General features: G+C 46.0%; 1 protein-coding gene across 1 annotated transcript; it reads left to right on the top strand.

Annotated features, from left to right (window-relative positions):
• The first annotated feature begins 93 nt into the window (after positions 1-93).
• Positions 94-24,866, top strand: LOC135521833 (sphingosine kinase 2-like). Its single transcript, XM_064947594.1, is given in 9 exon segments — positions 94-196; positions 6,572-8,286; positions 12,457-12,606; positions 15,341-15,435; positions 15,534-15,649; positions 18,061-18,264; positions 19,114-19,435; positions 19,438-20,733; positions 21,138-24,866. Coding segments are annotated over 8 exon segments (2,709 nt in total). The 5' UTR covers positions 94-196; positions 6,572-7,823; the 3' UTR covers positions 21,201-24,866.

Raw genomic sequence — 24,866 nt, forward strand, 5'->3', positions numbered from 1 at the left:
TGTGGCCTCCACAATGCGGTGCACTGGCGCAGTTAACTATTGGAGAATGTCGGTAGGTCCAGAATGTCTTTCCTTATCAGGATTGGACTTCCTCCCCGCCGCTCAAACTATCCAGTCCTCCGGTGTTTCATACACGCTTCCTGGAGGATAACCACAGGCGTCCTACGGAACAAGCAAGCCGGGGAGGTAGAATGAGGTAATTACGAGTTTAAGTCTATACAGTTAATATTCCCACGGTTATTATTTTACAAATTGAGTATTAAATAGCTACGTTACCTCCTAGCTAGCATATTGTTGCTAGCTGACGTCAGTGACATGACATTGTTTAGCTAGCTAATGACAAAATGATGGCTAGCGCCTCGCTGCTAACGTTAGATATTGTGGCTAGACCGAGTTTTTAGCCAGGATAAACAACCAGTTGCGATTATAACGTTATAGCTAGCCAATACATGATTTTCAACAGCATTGTTGGCTAGCATGCTATCCACTACTGTAACAAGTTGGGATATATCATTGTCTCGCTTGCTGCTAACCCCAATTGAACGTTAACTGCTTTGTATACTGTATTCCCTGGCGATGACTACTGTAGCGACCATTCAACACAACATGGGTAACTATAACATTTTCAAACGTCCGAAGTAGCTAACTAGCTTGTAAGAGTCACACACAGACTGCTGAGCAATTATCCATATTCCTAACTAACGTTAACTAGCTAACTGTAGTTTACGCTTGTCATTTGCTAACGTTAGATCGCTACGAAACTTGTAGCTCGATGGCTTCATTCTAAGCCAACGTTATTTGTCAGTCGCTCTATCATACTAGCGAGCCACTTGAGGAAGGATCACACATTTCTAAACAATGTTGTGTGCAAGACTGCCAAATGGATCCTAAATGTTCCGAGCACGGTCATAGTAAAACCAAATTAGAGCGGCTATACCCGCCACCCTGCAAATGCATTTTTCTTTAATCAGAGGCTGCATATCTGCCAAGTCTTGATTGTGCCAGCACCTTAGATAAAGGTTATCGACTGAACGTAACAGTTCATACTTAAAGGGAAGCCTCTTATGGGTCCGTTTTGTTTTATATAGCCTATGATGGCTGAATCTGAATGATAGACACTTTCCTCTAATTAAAGTTTTCCAGGTTACATGTTAACCAGCACATTGTGTTTTCAGTCCATAGTATTTCAATAGTAACAATGTAAAGAAGCAATTGGTGATGACTTAGTAAACTATATTTGAAGATCGCTACAAGTTATGCCTGCCGAAACCACTCCTGGGCAAGAATCTGTCTAGTAGGCTAATCCGTCAATGAATCATACTTCCACTGGTTACAAATTGTGAAAGGGAGTAAGTAGACTCAAGACTGTCTGGATAAACGCCATCCGTCAATGTGTCCACCAAACTGTTAATTTCATTAGGCATATGTGGTAATTAACCAGTTCATTTACCCAAATTAGGTTGTCGCATCAGTGAGCACAGATGTCAGGAACGTGTGATTACTAAATCAGCGTGGTTTAGCCATCATGGCATGACTTCAAGGAATCCTGGACATGGGGATAATGCATGCACACAGATTGCCTAATCCAGTTTGAACCACAATCTCTCACGAGTTTGCTGCCCTGCTTTCACTTCTGCAACTGGCCAAAGAGTCACTCACCTTTTGGAACAATATAAAACTGTATCGACTGTGAAACACGCATACGCACCACTCTAAACTTAGAAGCAGGACATGTGGAGAGGACATGGTGAGGGAGCCTGTCTCAGTCACTCGGTTGGATTGTTGGAAAAGTTGATTTGAAAGTCATTTCCTCGTTTTCTACTGTTCTATTGTTTTCATAATGACTGCCATACAAGGTGCTACTGCACACGTTTTTGTGAACGAAACATCAAGGTACTTTTGGGTAGAGTGCCATTGATACTAGAGCAGGGAAGATAAACTGATTTTTATTTTATTTAACCAGGTAGGCTCGTTGAACGAGTTCTAATTTGCAATTGCGACCTGGCCAAGATAAAGCAAAGCAGTTCTACACACAACAACACAGAGCTACACATGGAATAAACAAACATACAGTCAATAATACAGTAGAAAAATCTATATACAGCATGTGCAAATGAGGTAGGATAAGGGAGGTAAGGCAATAAATAAACCATGGTGGCAAATTAATTACAATATAGCAATTAAACACTGGAATGGTAGGATGTACATAAGATTAATGTGCAATTTGAGATACTGGGGTGCAAAGGAGCAAGATAAATAAATAAATACAGTATGGGGATGAGGTAGATTGGATGGCTATTTACAGATGAGTTATGTACAGGTGGTGCTTAAAGCTAGTGAGGGAGGTAAGAGTCTCCAGCTTCAGAGATTTTTGCAGTTCGTTCCAGTCATTGGCAGCAGAGAACTGGAAGGAGAGGCGGCCAAAGTAGGAATTGGCTTTGGGGGTGACCAGTGAGATATACCCGCTTGACCGCGTGCTATGGGTGGGTGCTGCTATGGTGACCAGTGAGCTGAGATAAGGCCCCCGCCTTTCCCTAGCAGAGACTTGTAGATGACCTGGAGCCAGTGGGTTTGGCGACGAGTATGAAGGAAGACCAGCCAACAAGAGTGTACAGGTTGCAGTGGTGGGTAGTATATGGGACTTTGGTGACAAAACGGATGGCACTGTGATACTGCATCCAATTTGTTGAGTAGAGTGTTGGAGGCTATTTTATAGATGACATCGCCAAAGTTGAGGATCGGTAGGATAGTCAGTTTTATGGGGGTATGTTTGGCAGCATGAGTGAATGATGCTTTGTTGTGAAATAGGAAGCTGATTCTAGATTTAATTTTGGATTGGAGATGCTTAATGTGAGTCTGGAAGGAGAGTTTAAAGTCTAAACAGACACCTAGGTATTTGTAGTTGTCCACATATTCTAAGTCAGAACTGTCCAGGGTAGTGAGGCTGGACGGGCGGGCAGGTGCGGGCAGCGATCGGTTGAAGAGCATGCATTTAGTTTTACTTGCATTTAAGAGCAGTTGGAAGCCATGGAAGGAGAGTTGTATGGCATTGAAGCTCATCTGGAGGTTAGTTAACACAGTGTCCAACGAAGGGCCAGAGGTATACAGAATGGTGGCGTCTGTGTTGAGCTGGATCAAAGAATCACCAGCAGAAGAGAGTCGGGCTGAGAATTGAACCCTGTGGCACCCCCATAGAGACTGCCAGAGGTCCGGACAACAGGCCCTCCATTTTGACACACTGAACTCTATCGGAGAAGTAGTTGGTGAACCAAGCGAGGCAATCATTTGAGAAACCAAGGCTGTTGAGTCTGCCAATAAGAATGTTGTGACTGACAGAGCTGAAAGCCTTAGCCAGGACAATGAATACGGCTGCACAGTAATGTCTCTTATCGATGGCGGTTATGATATCGTTTAGGACTTTGATCGTGGCTGAGGTGCACCCATGACCAGCTCTGAAACCAGATTACATAGCGGAGAAGGTACGGTGAGATTCGAAATGTTCGGTCATCTGTTTATTAACTTGGCTTTTAAAAACCTTAAGGCAGGGTAGAATAGATATAGGTCTGTAGCAGTTTGGGTCTAGTGTCTCCCCATTTGAAGAGGGGGATGACTGTGGCAGCTTTCCAATCTCTGGGGATCTCAGATGATAGGAAAGAGGTTGAACAGGCTAGTAATAGGGGTTGCAACAGATCATTTTAGAGAGGGTCCAGACAGTCTAGCCCAGCTGATTTGTAGGGGTCCAGATTCTGCAGCTGTTTCAGAACATCAGCTATCTGGATTTGGGTGAAGGAAAAGTGGTGGAGGTTTGGGCGAGTTGCTGTGGGGAGCGCAGGGCTGTTGACCGGGGTAGGGGTAGCCAGGTGGAAAGCATAGCCAGCCGTAGAAAAATGCTTATAGAAATTCTCAATTATTGTGGATTTATTGGTAGTGACAGTGTTTCCTAGCCGCAGTGGAGTGGGCAGCTGGGAGGAGGTGCTCTTATTCTCCATTGACTTTATAGTGTGCCATAACTTTTTTGAGTTAGTACTACAGGATGCAAATTTCTGTTTGAAAAAGATAGCCTTAGCTTTCCTAACTGCCTGTGTATATTGGTTCCTAACTTCCATGAAAAGTTGCATATCACGGGGGCTATTCGATGCTAATGCAGAACCCCACAGGATGTTTTTGTGCTGGTCAAGGGCAGACAGGTCTGGAGTGAACCAAGGGCTATATCTATTCCTAGTTCTACATTTTTGAATGGAGCATGCTTATTTAAGATGGTGAGGAAGGCACTTTTAAAGAATAACCAGGCATCCTCTACTGACAGGATGAGATCAATGTCAATCCAGGATGATTAGAAAGGCCTGTTCACTGAAGTGTTTTAGGGAGAGGTTGACAGTGATGAAGGGTGGTCGTTTGACTGCAGACCCATTGCGGATGCAGGCAATGAGGCAGTGATCGCTGGGATCTTGGTTGAAAACAGAGGAGGTGTATTTGGAGTTAGGTAGGATGATATCTATGAGGGTGCCCGTGTTTACAGATTTGGGGTTGTACCTGGTAGGTTCATTGATCATTTGTGTGAGATTGAGGGCATCAAGCTTAGATTGTAGGATGGCCAGGGTGTTAACTTCTTATGGTATAGGGGACGCTTGCGTCCCTCTTGGCCAAAAGCCAGGGAAAATGCAGTGCGGCAAATTTAAATAAAATGATATAAAAATCAAACTTTCATTAAATCACACATGTAAGATACTCAATTAAAGCTACACTCGTTGTGAATCCAGCCAACATGTCAGATTTTAAAAAGGCTTTTCAGCGAAAGCACAAGAAGCTATTATCTGATGATAGCACAACAGTAAACAAAGAGTAGCATATTTCAACCCTGCAGGCGCTACACAAAACGCAGAAATAAAACATGCCTTACCTTTGACAAGCTTCTTTTGTTGGCACTGTTTATGTCCCATAAACATCACAATTGGTCCTTTTGTTCGATTAATTCCATCCATATATATCCAAAATGTCAATTTATTTGGCGTGTTTGATCCAGGAAAAAACAGCTTCCAAATTGCGCAACGTCACTACAAAATATCTCAAAAGTTGCCTGTAAACTTTGCCAAAACATTTCAAACTACTTTTGTAATACAACTTTAGGTATTTTTAAACGTTAATAATCAATCAAATTGAAGACGGGTCTATCTGTTTTCAATAGAGGACGAGAGGAAACTAATGCTACTTTTCAAGTATTGCGCAACTCTCAACAGTGTTACCCATTTCCTAGATGGCCGTACTTCTTCATTGCACAAAGGAATAACCTCAACCAAATTCCAAAGACTGGTGACATCCAGTGGAAGTGGTAGGAACTGAAAACAAGTGCCTAATTTCCAAATGAGAACTCACTGAACAGACAGAGACCTCAAAAAAAAAAACAACATCTGAACAGTTAGTCCTCGGGGTTTTGCCTGCAACATAAGTTCTGTTCTACTCAGACATGATTCAAACAGTTTTAGAAACTTCATTGTGTTTTCTATCCAAATCTACTAATAATATGCATATCTTATATTCTTGGCATGAGTAGCAGGAAGTTGAAATTGGGCACGCTATTTATCCAAAAGTGAAATTGCTGCTAAGCATGTCCCAGTTTAGGTCACCTAGCAGCACGAGCTCAGAAGATAGATGGGGGGCAAACAATTCACATATGGTGTCCAAGGCACAGCTGGGGGCAGAGGGTGGCCTATAGCAAGCGGCAATGGTGAGAGACTTGCTTCTGGAACAGGGAACTTTTAGAAGTAGAAGCTCGAATTGTTTTGGTACTGACCTGGATAGTAAGACAGAACTTTGCAGGCTATATCTGCAGTAGATTGCAACCCCGTCCCCTTTGGCAGTTCCAACTTGGCGGAAAATGTTATAGTTAAGGGTGGAAATTTCAGGGTTAGGGATAATTATTAAAATTATTGACACCAATCACTTATCACAGGTATTTTACTGATTTTGTTCATTATGATTAGTACTAGGGGTCCTGTGTGGCTCAGTCGGTAGAGCATGGCGCTTGCAACGCCAAGCGTCGTGGGTTCGATTCCCGCTGGGACCACCCATATGTAAAAGTAGTGGCCCCAGCCGACTTGTAAGTCGCTTTGGACAAAAGCGTCTGCTAAAATGGGATATATATATACTAGCCTATACTAGAGATGTGGAGTTTGAAATGAAATAAGTTTGCTAATATGGGTGATTGTTAATCGGACAATTGATGGCTACAACCATCAAACTAGTAGTACTATTTTTAAAGGGACATTTTTAATGGAGGGAGGCAGGTAGCCTAGTGGTTAGTGTTGGACTTGTAACCGAGCAAGATCCAAGCTGACAAGGTAAAAATCTGTCGTTCTGCCCCTGAACAAGGCAGTTAACCCACTGTTCCTAGGCCGTCATTGAAAATAAGAATTTGTTCTTAACTGACTTGCCTAGTTAGGTAAAGGTAAAATTAAATTGATACTAGTCCCTTCCTTTATGCTTCTTCAAAACTTGAATACATAGACGTGAGTATTTTCTGCTGGGACACATTGGAAGTTAATAGATTACTAATACCAGTGTTTCTCTCTAGGTATACTTATCTATGTGAAGGAACATGAACATGGAGCCTTGAACTCAAGGAATGACAACCCCATCCCCCCCGGCATAATCTAGTAAAATGTGAGTTTTTTTCTGTTTGGTTTTCCATCTCTCTTTGATGGAAATTAACTATGATTACGTGGCATTTTTCATTCGGATGATACTTAGAATTGGACATTGATCGCGTAGCTATCTCACTACTGTAAAGCCTGCTTGTCTCTTGAAGAGTAATATTTAAATTCTACCTTGACACTACTGCCTCCACATATCTCTCATTTCTGTGGAAGACCGGGACGCTTGAAGTCAGCACTTACCACACAATATTCCACTGCAATCTAGTGTTAATTAAATTGCTATAGCCTCCTTGCAAGACCAAGGTGTGTTAATTTTTGTCTGATTCATAGTTTTAGGATTTGTCTTATTTTATGTTATTTAAACTCTTGTTTGACATGTAGCCGTCTTTTCTATGCTGCACTTTATTGATAAATATCATCACTACGATATTTCAAACTGTAATTTAAGCATATCTTTGAGTTATATATATTTTTTTAATCTTTAGGGGTATATATACTCTGTTTTAATTTTAAACTGGAAAAGTATATCGTTTTTGTTTACAAGCCTTTTCTGTCGATCATTCCGAAATGGACAAATCTAGAATCTGATAGCGTTTAAGGACAAGGCAGACATAATCTTTAATTGACAGATCTAAGATCGATCCTTGTCTTCGGACATTTGCGTTGTGAAGGCTGGTGTTTTTATGTTCCTCTGTTGGATTGACACACTAAAGAGAAGAATCTCCATCTGAAGACCAGTGGGAGTTATTTTTCTTGGATCGTACAATACTCCTTTGAGTGCAGATGGATTTCACACGTCAAACTCAGAGGTGCTTTTGTGGCGTTGCCTTTGCAATTCAAGCACTGAAGTGGAAGAATGATTTTAAGGAGGTTTCAGGGATAAATAACTTGTGTTTTTAAGAAAGACTGACAGGTCTATAGTTATATTTTCATCTTCCTAGCAGATCCTAAGGAGAGGTGCTTCCATTTGATTCTCCTTTTTAAGGTGGCCATCAGTGGCCAAATGAACTGACATGTATCACTACCTGAATTTAAACAGACTTATTCCATCCAACAAACTGCCAACTGCATGAAACACTCACACACCGTCCACCTGTCAGGAAACAGACCTTACCTACCCTAAACCTGAGGGTTGGAAGTCCGCTCCCCGTCAAGCCCCCCACACTAAGGATGCGTTCCCCAGAGCCCCCCATCCCATCCCCAGCTGAGGCCCTACTCCACTGCCAGTTCGGGGGCTGGGCAACGGGCAGCAGCTGCAACAACAGCTGCCCCAACAGCCCTGGAGATCCTGGGGGTCTGTCATCCCCTTCTCCCTCCCCCAGCCCCTCTCCTGCCTCCAGCTATGCCTTGACCCTCACCCCCTCCCACATCCACGTCCAGCGCCTGGCTCCCCGCCCTGGTAAAGAGGCACGTCTAATACTACCCCTGTCAGAGCTGGCAGGGTGCAGCTGTCCCCGCGCCCCTGCTCCCCCCTTGCTGGTTCTATACTGGTATCCCCCGGGGAGGCGGAGGAAGGGGGTGTCCAGGAGGAGGCAGGTGAGGGTGTACCTGGCTGAGGCCAGGGTGGAGGCTGAGAGGTGGTCCACTGCTATACAATGTCTGCTCAGGGGAGTCGCCATCACTGCTGACACAGGTAAGTGTGTGTTCCACTAACACAGCTACAATCAGTTATCTTGTCTGTTTGTATGCTATGTTACAGTCCAGGCACAATATGTGTAGGTTCTGAGGTTATTGTAACATCCCAGTTGTTGGAATCAGTCTGATGTTCCCTAATGCCCATCATAAAGACTGGCACAGTGTCACCGTGAGAGAGAATGAAGCCAAATCAGCACTTGTTATGGCGTTTGGCGTTGACTACTTCCTATCATGTGTACAGACTTTAACTGTGCCTTCATTAACTTTATGAGCACCATTCACTCCCTAAAGTTTGTTTCCATTACTGCGAGCGTTTATGTTAGTTATTGTTAACTGGAGTCATACTGGGTGATATGAGGTCCTTTTGATGTAGGAGGCCAGAGGATACAAGGGAATATAGGCCTAGGCTACTGAATGAATACCATACCATGCATGTTCTAACAGATACAGGCTAGTTCAGTTCATTTCTGACCATGCTAGATATAGGTTACTGCATAATGGCTGTAGGAAACTGTATAATGGCCATGTGAAAAGGAATGAATGGATATAGGCCAATGCTTTTGCACATACGTACGTACGTACAGCATGCTATGTTCAGTCAGAAGGCCTGACTATTAAAAGGCTAAAGTATTGTTTAAGGGTTCATTCATGTATGTGAACAAACATGTTATTTAATCTTTCTTGGCTGTGTGTGTGTGTGTGTGTGTGTGTGTGTGTGTGTGTGTGTGTGTGTGTGTGTGTGTGTGTGTGTGTGTGTGTGTGTGTGTGTGTGTGTGTGCTAGGTTATCCCTTTAACACTGAATTTCCTCTACTTTCTCTGTCTCTGCTCTTATCTGTCCTGCACACACGGTCTGTATCATTCAGCGTCTAACCAACACAGCAGCACTCCCTTCCCACTAACTCCCACCCCTCACCAACACAGCCTCCCTCCCTTCCCACTAACTCCCACCCCTCACCAACACAGCCTCCCTCCCTTCCAACTAACTCCCACCCCTCACCAACACAGCCTCCCTCCCTTCCAACTAACTCCCACCCCTCACCAACACAGCCTCCCTCCCTTCCAACTAACTCCCACCCCTCACCAACACAGCCTCCCTCCCTTCCAACTAACTCCCACCCCTCACCAACACAGCCTCCCTCCCTTCCAACTAACTCCCACCACAGCCTCCCTCCCTTCCAACTAACTCCCACCCCTCACCAACACGGCCTCCCTCCCTTCCAACTAACTCCCACCCTTCACCAACACGGCCTCTCTTCCCACTAACTCCCACCCCTCACCAACACGGCCTCCCTCCCTTCTCACTAACTCCCACCTCTCACCAACACGGCCTCCCTCTCTTCTCACTAACTCCCCCCCTCACTCACCAACACGGCCTCCCTCCCTTCCCACTAACTCCCACCCCTCACCAACATGGCCTCCCTCCACCCCTCACCAACACAGCCTCCATCCCTTCCAACTAACTCCCACCCCTCATCAAGACAGCCTCCATTCCCACTAACTCCCACCCCTCACCAACATGGCCTCCCTCCCTTCCCACTAACTCCCACCCCTCACCAACATGGCCTCCCTCCCTTCCAACTAACTCCCACCCCTCACCAACACGGCCTCCCTCCCTTCCAACTAACTCCCACCCCTCACCAACACGGCCTCCCTCCCTTCTCACTAACTCCCACCTCTCACCAACACGGCCTCCCTCTATTCTCACTAACCCCCCCTCTCACCAACACTGCCTCCCTCCCTTCCCACTAACTCCCACCCCTCACCAACATGGCCTCCCTCCACCCCTCACCAACACAGCCTCCCTCCCTTCCAACTAACTCCCACCCCTCACCAACACAGCCTCCCTCCCATCCAACTAACTCCCACCCCTCACCAACATGGCCTCCCTCCCTTCCCACTAACTCCCACCCCTCACCAACATGGCCTCCCTCCACCCTTCACCAACACAGCCTCCCTCCCTTCCAACTAACTCCCACCCCTCACCAACACAGCCTCCCTCCCTTCCAACTAACTCCCACCCCTCACCAACACAGACTCCCTCCCTTCCAACTAACTCCCACCCCTCACCAACATGGCCTCCCTCCCTTCCCATTAACTCCCACCCCTCACCAACATGGCCTCCCTCCACCCCTCACCAACACAGCCTCCCTTCCAACTAACTCCCACCCCTCACCAACACAGCCTCCCTCCCTTCCAACTAACTCCCACCCCTCACCAACATGGCCTCCCTCCACCCCTCACCAAGACAGCCTCCCTCCCTTCCAACTAACTCCCACCCCTCATCAAGACAGCCTCCCTTCCCACTAACTCCCACCCCTCACCAACACGGCCTCCCTCCCTTCCCACTAACTCCCACCCCTCACCAACACGGCCTCCCTCCCTTCCCACTAACTCCCACCCCTCACCAACACGGCCTCCCTCCCTTCCCACTAACTCCCACCCCTCACCAACACGGCCTCCCTCTCTTCCCACTAACTCCCACCCCTCACCAACACGGCCTCCCTCCCTCCCTTCCCACTAACTCCCACCCCTCACCTACACGGCCTCCCTCCCTCCCTTCCCACTAACTCCCACCCCTCACCAACACGGCCTCCCTCCCTCCCTTCCCACTAACTCCCACCCCTCACCAACACGGCCTCCCTCCCTCCCTTCCCACTAACTCCCACCCCTCACCAACACGGCCTCCCTCCCTCCCTTCCCACTAACTCCCACCCCTCACCAACACGGCCTCCCTCCCCACTAACTCCCACCCCTCACCAACACGGCTTCCCTCCCTTCCCACTAGCTCTCTTTCTGCCCAAATAGCAACACCACTGTTTACCCACGGCCTGTGTGGTCCTTTCTATCTATATACAGTATATGCTCTCCTTCTTTCTCTCTCTCTGTCCCTCTGTCTTGTACTCTCCTTTTTGCTTTTTCCATCGTCAGCCTTTCTCACATCGCTGTCTTGTTTTAGCACTTTGAGGACCTGAAAGAACCCCAAGGCCTACGTAAAGTCCATCTATTATCCATTTCAACATTCCCTTTTCTTCCATTTGTTTTGACTCTCTCTCGCTCATTATCTCTCTGTCTTCTTCCTCTCTCCCAAACACTCTTCTCACTGTCTCTGTGCATTAGTCTACACCCTCAGTGTCTGTCTGTGCATCCTCCCCCCATAGTCTTTCATCCTTGCTGTCTTTACACCTTTTTCAGTCTCATCTCATCCATCTCTCTGTCCTCTTTTGTTTTGTACCTCCTTCCTTCCTGCTGTCTGCATTTCTTTATCTTCCTCTTTCAATGTCCTCCCTCTTTCTCCTTTCCCAGTTACTACCCCTTTCTCACTCTGTCCCCTCTCTCCTGCTCACTCTCTCTTGCTCTCTCTCCTGCTCTCTCTCTCTCTCCTGCTCTATTTATCACACACTCTGTCTGTAACTGTCTCCACTCTGTATGTCTGTCTAACTCTGTCTACTCTCTCTCTAACTTTCTCCACTCTGTATGTCTGTAACTCTGTCTCCTCTCTTATCTCTCTAACTCCTTGTACTCTGTCTAGTCTGTTGCTCTCCTCTGCAGTGTGAATTAGACAACCTCCTAGCTGCTGGTTCTGCTTCTATAATGGCTTTAGTCAGAGATGTGTGCAGTTAGTGTTTGGTCCACTTCAACCCTATACAGTAGGTGCTGCTGTGTAGATAGGGCTCTGCTTGTTATTACCAGGTGTTTTGTGGAAGACTAAACACTGAAGTGTTCAGTTAAGTACCTTGTTTCCTGTCCTGGGCCTTTAGGGCCTTTTCATTCTACAAGATTTAATTATGTAGAGCCATTAGTCAAATGGAATCATTATTACTTATCTGGTCAGAGATAGTCCCTTTGAGATGAGCTGAAAGAGGTTTGCCTTGTCACAGATACACTAGAGGTCTAAGGGTGGGAAACACTGTGCTTTGTGGGAGGGTTTCCCATACTTGGTCCTCCCCCAATAATCAAAGCTTGAGTTGGTTATTTGAATCAGCTGTGTAGTGCTAGGACAAAACTAAAACATGCACCCGGAGGGGGTCCCAGGACTGAGTTTGGGAAACCCTGCTTTATGGCATCACATACGTTTGTTGTTCTCTTGTACACTGTGAAGATGAAGCCTTGTATTTTTGATAGAACAATCAATCAATTTGTTTCTAATGATTGGCTGCTTTCCCTCAGAAATTGTCAAACGTCTACTGCCCCGTCCCCGAAGGCTGCTGCTATTGGTGAACCCCTTCAGTGGGAGAGGCCAGGCTATGCAGTGGTGTCAGACACACATCCTGCCAATGATCAGAGAGGCTAACATCAGCTACAACCTGATACAGACGGGTAACACACACCGTAATGTTAGCTCTACAACCTGATACAGACCAGTAACACACACCATAATGTCAGCTACAACCTGATACAGACAGGTAACGCACACCGTAATGTCAGCTACAACCTGATACAGACAGGTAACACTGTAACATCAGCTACAACCTGATACAGACGGGTAACACACACTGTAACGTCAGCTCTACAACCGGATACAGACAGGTAACACACACTGTAACATCAGCTACAACCTGATACAGACCGGTAACACACACTGTAACGTCAGCTCTACAACCGGATACCGACAGGTAACACACACTGTAACGTCAGCTCTACAACCGGATACAGACAGGTAACACACACTGTAACGTCAGCTCTACAACCTGATACAGACAGGTAACACACACCGTAACGTCAGCTCTACAACCTGATAGACAGGTAACACACACCGTAACGTCAACTCTACACCCTGATAGACAGGTAACACACACCTTAACATCAGCTCTACAACCTGATACAGACGGGTAACACACACAGTAACGTCAGCTGCAACCTGATACAGACAGGTAACACACACCGTAACATCAGCTACAACCTGATACCGACAGGTAACACACACCGTAACGTCAGCTGCAACCTGATACAGACTGGTAACACACACCGTAACGTCAGCTCTACAACCTGATACAGACAGGTAACACACACCGTAACGTCAGCTCTACAACCTGATACAGACAGGTAACACACACCGTAACGTCAGCTGCAACCTGATACAGACTGGTAACACACACCGTAACGTCAGCTCTACAACCTGATACAGACAGGTAACACACACCGTAACGTCAGCTCTACAACCTGATACAGACAGGTAACACACACCGTAACGTCAGCTGCAACCTGATACAGACTGGTAACACACACCGTAACATCAGCTCTACAACCTGATACAGACTGGTAACACACACCATAACGTCAGCTCTACAACCTGATACAGACAGGTAACACACACCGTAACGTCAGCTCTACAACCTGATACAGACAGGTAACACACACCGTAACGTCAGCTCTACAACCTGATACAGACAGGTAACACACACCGTAACGTCAGCTCTACAACCTGATACAGACAGGTAACACACACCGTAACGTCAGCTCTACAACCTGATACAGACAGGTAACACACACCGTAACGTCAGCTCTACAACCTGATACAGACAGGTAACACACACCGTAACGTCAGCTCTACAACCTGATACAGACAGGTAACACACACCGTAACGTCAGCTCTACAACCTGATACAGACAGGTAACACACACCGTAACGTCAGCTCTACAACCTGATACAGACAGGTAACACACACCGTAACGTCAGCTCTACAACCTGATACAGACAGGTAACACACACCGTAACGTCAGCTCTACAACCTGATACAGACAGGTAACACACACCGTAACGTCAGCTCTACAACCTGATACAGACAGGTAACACACACCGTAACGTCAGCTGCAACCTGATACAGACAGGTAACACACACCGTAACATCAGCTCTACAACCTGATACAGACTGGTAACACACACCGTAACGTCAGCTCTACAACCTGATACAGACAGGTAACACACACCGTAACGTCAGCTCTACAACCTGATACAGACAGGTAACACGCACCGTAACGTCAGCTCTACAACCTGATACAGACAGGTAACACACACCGGAACGTCAGCTGCAACCTGATACAGACCGGTAACACACACCGTAACATCAGCTCTACAACCTGATACAGACAGGTAACACACACCGTAACGTCAGCTGCAACCTGATACAGACAGGTAACACACACCGTAACATCAGCTGCAACCTGATACAGACAGGTAACACACACCGTAACATCAGCTGCAACCTGATACAGACAGGTAACACACACCGTAACATCAGCTCTGCAACCTGATACAGACAGGTAACACACACCGTAACATCAGCTCTACAACCTGATACAGACAGGTAACACACACCGTAACATCAGCTCTACAACCTGATACAGACAGGTAACACACACCGTAACGTCAGCTGCAACCTGATACAGACAGGTAACACACACCGTAACGTCAGCTCTGCAACCTGATACAGACAGGTAACACACACCGTAACATCAGCTGCAACCTGATACAGACAGTTAACACACACCGTAACATCAGCTCTGCAACCTGATAGACAGGTAGCACACACCGTAACATCAGCTCTGCAACCTGATACAGACAGGTAACACACACCGTAACATCAGCTGCAACCTGATACAGACAGTTAACACACACCGTAACGTCAGCTCTACAACCTGATAGACAGGTAGCACACACCGTAACATCAGCTCTGCAACCTGATACCGACAGGTAACACACACCGTAACATCAGCTCTGCAACCTGATACAGACAGGTAACACACACCGTAACATCAGCTCTACAACCTGATAGACAGGTAGCACACACCGTAACATCAGCTCTGCAACCTGATACAGACAGGTAACACACACCGTAACATCAGCTCTACAACCTGATAGACAGGTAGCACACACCGTAACATCAGCTCTGCAACCTGATACAGACAGGTAACACACACCGTAACGTCAGCTACAACCTGATAGACAGGTAACACACACCGTAACATCAGCTCTGCAACCTCAGTCGTTAACCGGTATCACACACACACGGGTACAACCTCCTAACAAAACGTCTCCTCCTTTTCTTCTCAGAGCGACAGAACCATGCCAGAGAGTTGATCAAAGAGATCTCCCTGCCACAGTGGGACGGAATCATCATCGTCTCTGGAGATGGCCTGCTGCACGAGGTGTGTGTGTGTGTGTGTGTGTGTGTGTGTGTGGGGTGTGTGTGTGTGTGTGTGTGTGTGTGTGTGTGTGTGACTCTGCTCTGCTTTTCTCTCTCCAGGTGATCAATGGTTTGATGGAGCGTCCAGACTGGGAACTAGCAATAAAGACACCTGTAGGTATCCTTCCCTGTGGCTCTGGAAATGCCCTGGCTGGCTCCATCAACCACCATGCAGGGTGGGTCACACACACACATCCAACCAGCTATGTGACACATGTGATGACTTGACCAGAGATATGAGACTGATTCAAACTTAAACATGCAATATTTTAGAATTTCTTGTTCGATCAATGGTGAGAATGCTGGCGATACTAGTAGAAGCATTGAAATGAATGAATGAATAGGTTATTCCAGTTCAGTTTTGGTCCCATGGTGTGTCTGGATTGAATTAATACTTTCCCTCAGCCTCAAATTCATTCCTCCACCACTTGATAAATTTACATTTAAGTCATTTAGCAGACGCTCTTATCCAGAGCGACTTACAAATTGGTGAATTCACCTTCTGACATCCAGTGGAACAGCCACTTTACAATAGTGCATCTAAATCATTTCTCAATGCTGATGTAGATAAACACGCACCTTTACAGTCACACACACACCCACAGTAGTTTTCATTGGAAATAAAAGGTGTGCAGTCTAATTAGCATTGGGACGATATATGATTCTATCAAATTATATTGTGAAGTCCAAGATGGTAGGTATATTGTGAAGTCCAAGATGGTAGGTATATTGTGAAGTCCAAGATGGTAGGTATATTGTGAAGTCCAAGATGGTAGGTATATTGTGAAGTCCAAGATGGTAGGTATATTGTGAAGTCCAAGATGGTAGGTATATTGTGAAGTCCAAGATGGTAGGTATATTGTGAAGTCCAAGATGGTAGGTATATTGTGAAGTCCAAGATGGTAGGTATATTGTGAAGTTCAAGATGGTAGGTATATTGTGAAGTCCAAGATGGTAGGTATATCGGGATATGCAAGACTTCTGTATTTGAACTTCTAAATAAGTCTAAATAAATGAAGACTTATTTTTTTGCCTTACTAAGGTTATTTCATGAGAATGTGACTAGAAAATCATATAAGGACAACTTGCACAGTCTGGGATTATCTAGTCAATATTGGTGGCTCCCGAGTGGTTCGATTCCAGGCTGTATCACAACTGGCTGTGATCGGAAGTCCCATAGGGCGGTGCACAGTAGCCCAGCGTCGTCTGAGTTGGGAGGATTTGTCTGGGGTAGACCGTCATTGTAAATAAGAATTTGTTCTTAACTGACTTGACACATTTTTTTAAATTAACCTTTATTTAACTAGGCAAGTCAGTTAAGAACAAATTCTTATTTACAATGATGGCCTACCAGGGAACAGTGGGTTAACTGCCTTGGTCAGGGGCAGAACGACAGACTTTTACCGTGTCAGCTCGGGGATTCGATCCAGCAACCTTTCGGTTACTGACCCAACACTAACCACTAGGCTACCTGCCGCCCCAAAAGTTAAAGGTTAAATAAAAAAGAGGAAATTTAAAAATAAAGTTGCCAAACGATTATATTGGATATCACAATATTTGGAGTAGCATATCGTAGAAGAGGTCTCCCCAAATATCACCCAACCTTAATTCTAATCACGGTCAACCTTTAGACTTTAGTTTCTTGATGTACAGCCCGTTGGCCTTATTAAAGTACTGTAGACTTTAGCATCTTCAACTAATCCTTATGCCTCTCATATTGATGTATCAGCTGTTTCAACGAATCATCAAGACTGAGACTGCCCCCCCACTCCCTCCCCCTTTCTCCTAACCCCACTTTTCCCTCCCTTTCTCTCCTGCCCCCCCACTCCCTCCCCCTTTCTCCTACCCCCACTTTTCCCTCCCTTTCTCTCCTGCCCCCCCACTCCCTCCCCCTTTCTCCTAACCCCACTTTTCCCTCCGTTTCTCTCCGGCCCCCCACTCCCTCCCCCTTTCTCCTAACCCCACTTTTCCCTCTCTTTCTCTCCTGCCCCCCCACTCCCTCCCCCTTTCTCCTAACCCCACTTTTCCCTCCCTTTCTCTCCTGCCCCCCCACTCCCTCCCCCTTTCTCCTACCCCCACTTTTCCCTCCCTTTCTCTCCTGCCCCCCACTCCCTCCCCCTTTCTCCTAACCCCACTTTTCCCTTCCTTTCTCTCCTGCCCCCCACTCCCTCCCCCTTTCTCCTACCCCCACTTTTCCCTCCCTTTCTCTCCTGCCCCCCACTCCCTCCCCCTTTCTCCTACCCCCACTTTTCCCTCCCTCTCATGTCCTGTTATTTCTAGATTTCTCTCCTTTGTCTCAAGAAGACACATCGATAAATGAGTCCAGTCGATATAGTACAGTCTGTTCTTTCATCTCTCTCCTTATCTCTTGTGTTTTCTTTATGATGTTTTTTTTTGGCCACCTACGTAACATTCACTGATAGTGTATGTCATAAACATTATGTTAACTTATTTTACACAGTATTAATTTCCTCTCTCCTCTCACCTTTCCTCTCTGTCTTTTCTATTCCTCTCCCTCTCCACATTCTCACCCTTTTTCCATTCTCTTCCATCTACTGTTTCCCTCTTACTTTTCTCTTCATCCTAGTTATGACATGTGCCTTCGGGAGCCTCTCCTCCTCAACTGCTGTTTTCAGCTCTGCCGTGGCGGAGTCAAGCCCATGGATTTGGTCTCTGTGACAACCAGCCCCGCCCCTTCTCAAAATGGCCGCCCGGGTCTTCCCAGAAGGATGTTCTCCTTCCTCTCTGTGGCCTGGGGCTTTGTGTCTGACGTGGACATCGAGAGTGAGAGGTGTGTGTGTTTAAGTTAATGGCGTGGTTGCGGTGCCAAGTAATCTGGAGACCTCTTCCCGATAGCTAAACACCCGAAGCATCTGCACATGTGCGGGATTCTCTATTTTACTGCTCCCTCTGCTGACACAGCTTATCAAACACAAGCAGTACACACTGAAGGGCAGTTTTTTTCCATCATCATTGCGAACATTGGCTAAGCAGGAGGCAGTCAACGTAGTAGCTGAATAGTCGGCTGCCCAGAAGTGGAACAGGCTACTCGGGCAAATTTCAGTCATTGTCAAATCGTGCAGTACTTGCATGATCATCGAGAAGCGAAATTACACTTGTACGTGATTTGTGGATTGAAATGTAGATTGTTTTTGCCCCAATACAATGTGTAGACAGCTTCCTACATGTGCTACTGCAATATAACAGACAAAGTTGTAGCCTATATCCTAAATTAACATGCTATAAATATTTATATTTATTTGGAATGTTGGTTCAAATAGCTGCAGGTTTTACATCAGCTGTTCAGAAATTTGAGGCAGAGATGTAGGCTCTGTCATTTCTATCAAAAAGGTTGATAGGAAGGGTTCAGAAGAGGCTGCGTAAAGTGAGAAATGTGAAGGGAGGTGGATGTGTGTAAACTAACACATGGGCAGAACGTGATTCGGTTCTTTAACTCTGGGGAAGAGGCTTCCAGGGTGACGGGACAGGGCGCTTGCCTTCGGTCACTCATCCTTAAATTAAGTACATGCCATCTTTCACTGTACCTCCTTGATCACTCTTATTCCTAATGAATAAGTATTGTGTTATGTTCTCTGTTGTTGCCCTGGTAACTAAATGCTGTAATGGTGTGATGTTGCAGGTACCGGGGTCTGGGGTCGGCACGGTTCACCCTGGGCACTCTGGTCCGCCTGGCCTCCCTGCGCTCCTATAAGGGCCGTCTGTCCTACCTGCCCCCCTCCATAGTCGCCACATCCCCAGACACCATCCCTCCGCCCCTGCGCAGACCCCTGTCCCGCAGCATCACTGAGGGCCTGGAGGGCTTCTGCCACACCCCCATCCAACGCACCAGCTCTGACATGGGCCTCAGCGAACAGAGGAGTCTGAGGAGGGTAGACACGGAGAGGGAGAGGGAGAGAGAGATGGAGAGGCAAAGAGAGAGGGAGAGGAGGAGGGAGAGGGCCAGGGGAGGGGGAACGGGGTGGTCAGGGCGAGTAGCTTGGCAGAAGATAGAGAGAGAGAGATGGAGGAGGGTGAGGCGGGGAGGTCAGGGACAAGTTCGGAGAGATCTGGAACGAGTTCGGAGTCGAATGAAAGGGAAGATTGCAGGATGGGAAGGGAGGATGGGATGGCGGGGAACATGGAAGAAAGGCCAGATGAGGAAAGAGAAGACGGAACGATGGAGCAGGACTCAGGGGTGATAGAGGATATAGAGGAGAGAGTGAGGAATGGGGAAGGCAGCAGCGGCTCAATGGATGGAGTGATGGAAGCGAAGGAGGTTGGAGAGGGGTACGGGGTGGACATGGGGCGAGAGGCCAACGAGGACCCAGAGGGGTGTTACTCATACCCTGACAACCTCCAGCAGACCCGACTGGCTCTAAGGAAGAACTCTGCCCCTTCCAGCCAGATAGCTAATGCCTTCTTTAGCCAGCCCCTCAGCCAGGAGGCTGACCCCGTGTCTGGAGCCTCGTACAGGGCAGAAGAGATGGATCTGAACGAAACATACTTCCAGAAAGAAGCTTACCCACTGGACATCGCCCGGGAGAGAGCCCTCACCATATCCTCTCCCTTCAGACACTCTCCTTTCTCCTTCAAGCCCAAATCTTTGGACCAGAACACATCCCGCCCCAGACCCTTATCCCTTCTCCACCACCCCCACTCCAACTCCCTACCCCCTAAACTCCCCTCCCTGTCCCTCTCCCTCTCTCCCACGCCCCCTTCCTCCCCGTCCTGTGCCTCCCCCCACTCCTCCTCCTACCTCGTTCCGCGCCCCAACACACCCAACTCCACCTCCCCTTCTCCGTCTCTCCAGTCCCCCTCCCCCTCCTTTACCTTTGACATTGCAGAGCCTGCCGGATCCCTCAAGAACCGCCCCCCCGTCTCACTCCCTTTCAACCCTCCCAGGGATGACCTCTTGCCCCCCTTGGACCAGGCCCTGCCGACCCAGGACTGGGTGACCATCGAGGGAGACTTTGTGCTTGTGCTGGCCATCTACCAGTCCCATCTCGGGGCAGACCTCCACGCCGCCCCCCAAGCCAGGTTTGACGATGGGCTGATCCACCTGACATTTGTGCGTGCAGGGATCTCCAGAGCCACCCTGCTCCGTCTGTTCCTGGCCATGGAGAGGGGGGCACACCTGTCTCTCAGCTCCCCCTATGTGAGCCACGTCCCAGCCAGGGCCTTCAGGCTGCAGCCCCTCTCCCCACGAGGAACACTCACTGTGGATGGGGAACTGGTGCCATACGGCCCGCTGCAGGCACAGGTAGAGAGAGTGATGGAGTGGGAGAAAGTGGAGTGGGGAGGGCTGGAGGGAGTGTGTAAAGTGTATGTACACTGGAAGATAAAAGCAGTTGCTAAGATTAAAACTGATTTTGAAAGCTTTTTTTAAATAAATATTTTCACGAACAATCCCAGCTCGTAAGTGCATGTAAATCCACTCCACATCTATAGTACTGAACTGGTGTATTGTCTTTGGTACGATGTTACCCTCTGAATTCTGCCTGTATTATATTAAACCCTTGATGATGGCCTATCACTTCAGTGCAACAAAAGCTGTTAGACCTTTCTCTGGTATATTAATAACCACATTATACACTTCTAATACCTATCTTTAGTTCCCTTCTCTAAAGTATTATACTAATCACTCTATCGGTTTGTCTCCCTCAGGTCCATCCCTCCATGTCGCGGCTCATTGTCGGCGACTCTGGAGTGAAGATCACCCGATTTTGACAAGGGATTGGCTGACCAGATCAGCTGATACGTCGCTCTCTCCAATTATATAATCTCTGTTGACATCTATGTTCACAGAGAAAGAGGAGAAAAAAGCCTCAGAGACTGAAAATAGCAAAAATAATTTCTGGGGTTTAATGGAAGGGATCACCTGCTGAGCAGAGCGGCGGTGCAGGACACAAGCCGAGGGATTAATAGAGAATTTTAAAAACGGATGAAAACGAGCTTTGTTGCACAGCTGTTGGATTACACTCCGTTTATCCTGAGAAGCCTGTACCTGCATAGCTATGGGAGCAAAATAGGGAGGGGAAGACAAGTTGAATGTGTATGGGGGAGTGTGTATTCGGTGCATGTGTGTGTATACATTCTAGTATGCACAAATGGCATGCAGAGATGCACATTTCAGATGTCTTTGTTCTCTATCAAAGCTGTCCTAGAACAGTTCTAGTTCTAGAACAATTTCAGAGGGAGCCACACCCTCATGCAAATGTAGATCCCCTTCCGTATTGGAACCTCCGTCCTTCCCTGTAATGCCTTAAAGTACAACTCCTGCGACTTTGCCCTTTCTGTCTTATATAAGAAGCCTAAACCTGCGACTCCCCAAATCTCCATTCACCAGAGGCTGGTGGGAGGAGCTATAGGAGGACGGGCTCATTGTAAAGACTGGAATAGAATTAATGGAACGGTATCAAACCCATACAAAACCACATGTTTGACTCCGTTCTATTTATTCCATTCCAGCCATGAGCCCGTCCTCCTATAGCTCCTCCCATCAGAAGGAACCGTCCACTACAGGAAAAACAAAACAAAGCACAGCTGATGAGCATACTGTGGTGTTAAGTTTGTATTGGTGTGTATGAAATATCTGTGAACGAATTAATTTTATTAGCAATCCCATGGAGATTATTACTCCTAGAATAAACCAGTAAAGTTAGATCAACACTGAAATAAATATAAAGCTCATTGAGTCCTTTTACACGGGTATTCCAGAACTGGATAGACGGGACTGTTGAACATTAGCCATCATGGTGTATAGTGCATTTGCCTGTTTTTCTTAGCAAAAAGGGTGCATGATGATGATGCTAGATTTTGAAGTTGCAACACAGTGAACACGAGACTGTTGCTTGATCAAGTTTCATGTATGTTGTCACAGAAATCCTCAAAGTCTCACAAAGACCCAGAATGCTGGTTGTTTTCAGCAAATAGTCACTAGTTCCACATGTGTAAACTGCCTTTTTACATACCTCTGTTGTAGTCGATTTGAATTGATATAATTGTGAGTAGATTCTGAAGTGTTATGCAGCTGCAGAAAATCAACACTCGATTGTATTCTATCTCTTAGATAAAGATTGCTGTTGAAAGTGGCAAGTACATCTTGTTCCATGACAAGCAGATCGTTTCCATAGGAGACAGTTATCATCTTAAACAGACAACAGAAACTCAGTAAATGATGGATTACCATCTTGAGGATTTAGCTAGTCACAGACTGTGCCTCCCAACTCAAATCATAGCTTACATTTCAGAAATGGATTTCTCAATGGGATGTAGCCTATACAGTTGAAGTACTGAAACGTTGATTAATGTGCACTGTCCCTGTAAAAATAAAAATAAACTCAAACTCAAGTTTACATACACTTAGGTTGGAGTCATTAAAATTAGTTTTTCAACCACTCCACAAATTTGTTAACAAACTATAGTTTTCCAACAATTGTTCACAGACAGATTATTTCACTTATAATTCACTGTATCACAATTCCAGTGGGTCAGAAGTTTACATACACTAAGTTGACTACCTTTAAACAGCTTGGAAAATTCCAGAAAATAATGTCATGGCTTTAGAAGCTTCTGATAGGCTAATTGTCATAATTTGAGTCAAGTGGAAGTGGACCTTTGGATGTATTTCAAGGCCTACCTTCAAACTCAGTGCCTCTTTTCTTGACAGCATGGGAAAATCAAAAGAAATCAGCCAAGACCTCTGGTTCATCCTTGGGAGCAATATCCAAATGCCTGAAGGTACCATGTTCATCTGTACAAACAATACTATGCAAGTATAAACACTATGGGACCACATAGCCATCATACTGCTCAGGAAGGTGGGAAAAGTGCAAATCAATCCCAGAACAGAAGCAAAGGACCATGTGAAGATGCTGGAGGAAACCGGTACAAAAGTATCTATATCCACAGTAGAACGAGTCCTAAAAGGGGAGGTTTGGGATGCTTGCAAGCCGAAGAACACCATCCCAACCGTGAAGCATGGGGTGGCAGCATCATGTTGTGGGGGTGCTTTGCTGCAGGAGGGACAGGTGCACTTCACAAAATAGATGTCATCATGAGAATGGAAAATTATGTGGATATATTGAAGCAACAAATGGGACTTCCAAGTGGACAATGACCCCAAGCATACTTCCAAAGTTGTGGCAGCTCTGTCAGGAAGAATGGGCCAAAATTCACCCAGCTTATTGTGGGAAGCTTGTGGAAGGCTACCCGACACGTTTGACCCAAGTTCCCAAATTTAAAGGCAATGCTACCAAATACTAATTGAGTGTATGTAAACTTCTGACCCATTGGGAATGTGATGAAATAAATAAAAGCTGAAATAAATCATTCTCTCTACTATTTTTATGACATTTCACATTCTTAAAATAAAGTGGTGATCCTAACTGACCTAAAACAGGGAATTTTTACTTGGATTCAATGTCAGGAATTGTGAAAAACTGAGTTTAAATGTATTTGGCTAAGGTGTACGTAAACCTCTGACTTCAACTGTACCTAGTATGTCTATGTTGAACATATGATTCTTATGTATTTGTGACTGGAACAAATTTAATATGCCTGGAATTTAATCTCATGAGCATGTATCAATCAGTTATGCCATGTTTGGCTGCTTGGGGCTGTTTGGTCCACAGTACCCCCCCCCCCCCTGCTTGATATGGATTAGTCATGTCTGAGTAATTCAAGGCCTCTGTGTTCTCTTGTCTGCTAATTTTGGGCCCTGTTCAAATACTTTCAGATGCAGCCTTTCCTTAATTTTTTTTATTTAACCTTTACTCCTTCTTAGTAATCCCTGATATCACAAGACTTGATAGGTGAAGGCTATGTGATATAATCCTTGCTGATGCAGTGTCGCTAATCAGTTAGTTTATCAGTGATTACTTTAAGGAAAATATTTCATTTCAAACGGGGCCTTGGTCCCTAGACCAAAGCTGTCCATCCCTGGTCATGCAAAGTAAATTGACAGGATATACACCAAGCTTCCTTCTATGGCCTGAGGATAAAACATTTCACAAGACTGGATGGTGGTTCTCGGGCTGGTGTCCGTGCATTATGACAAATAATTACAAAACTATTCACTCTCAATTTTAAGTGACTCGCTGTGACAATTGAAACCTGATGTACTGCTCAGTGTCTGTGACCAGGGTCCTACAACTGGGATTTCGGGAAAACTTTCAATAAATTCCCTGGTTAACTGAATTTTGCAACCTGAGGTGTGACCCCTTGCTAATGCCAGTAAGATGTATTGTCTATAGATGGATTGGCCTGTAATAAACTTGCAATTATTACTAAAATGAAAATATATACATATGATGTACAGTTAGTTATATATAGTTATATATTGTTTTTAAAATGTTTTTTCCTTAAAATAATAAATGTATCTTGTAAACTTGT

Source organism: Oncorhynchus masou, chromosome 30, assembly GCF_036934945.1.
Source record: "Oncorhynchus masou masou isolate Uvic2021 chromosome 30, UVic_Omas_1.1, whole genome shotgun sequence".
NCBI lineage: Eukaryota > Metazoa > Chordata > Actinopteri > Salmoniformes > Salmonidae > Oncorhynchus > Oncorhynchus masou.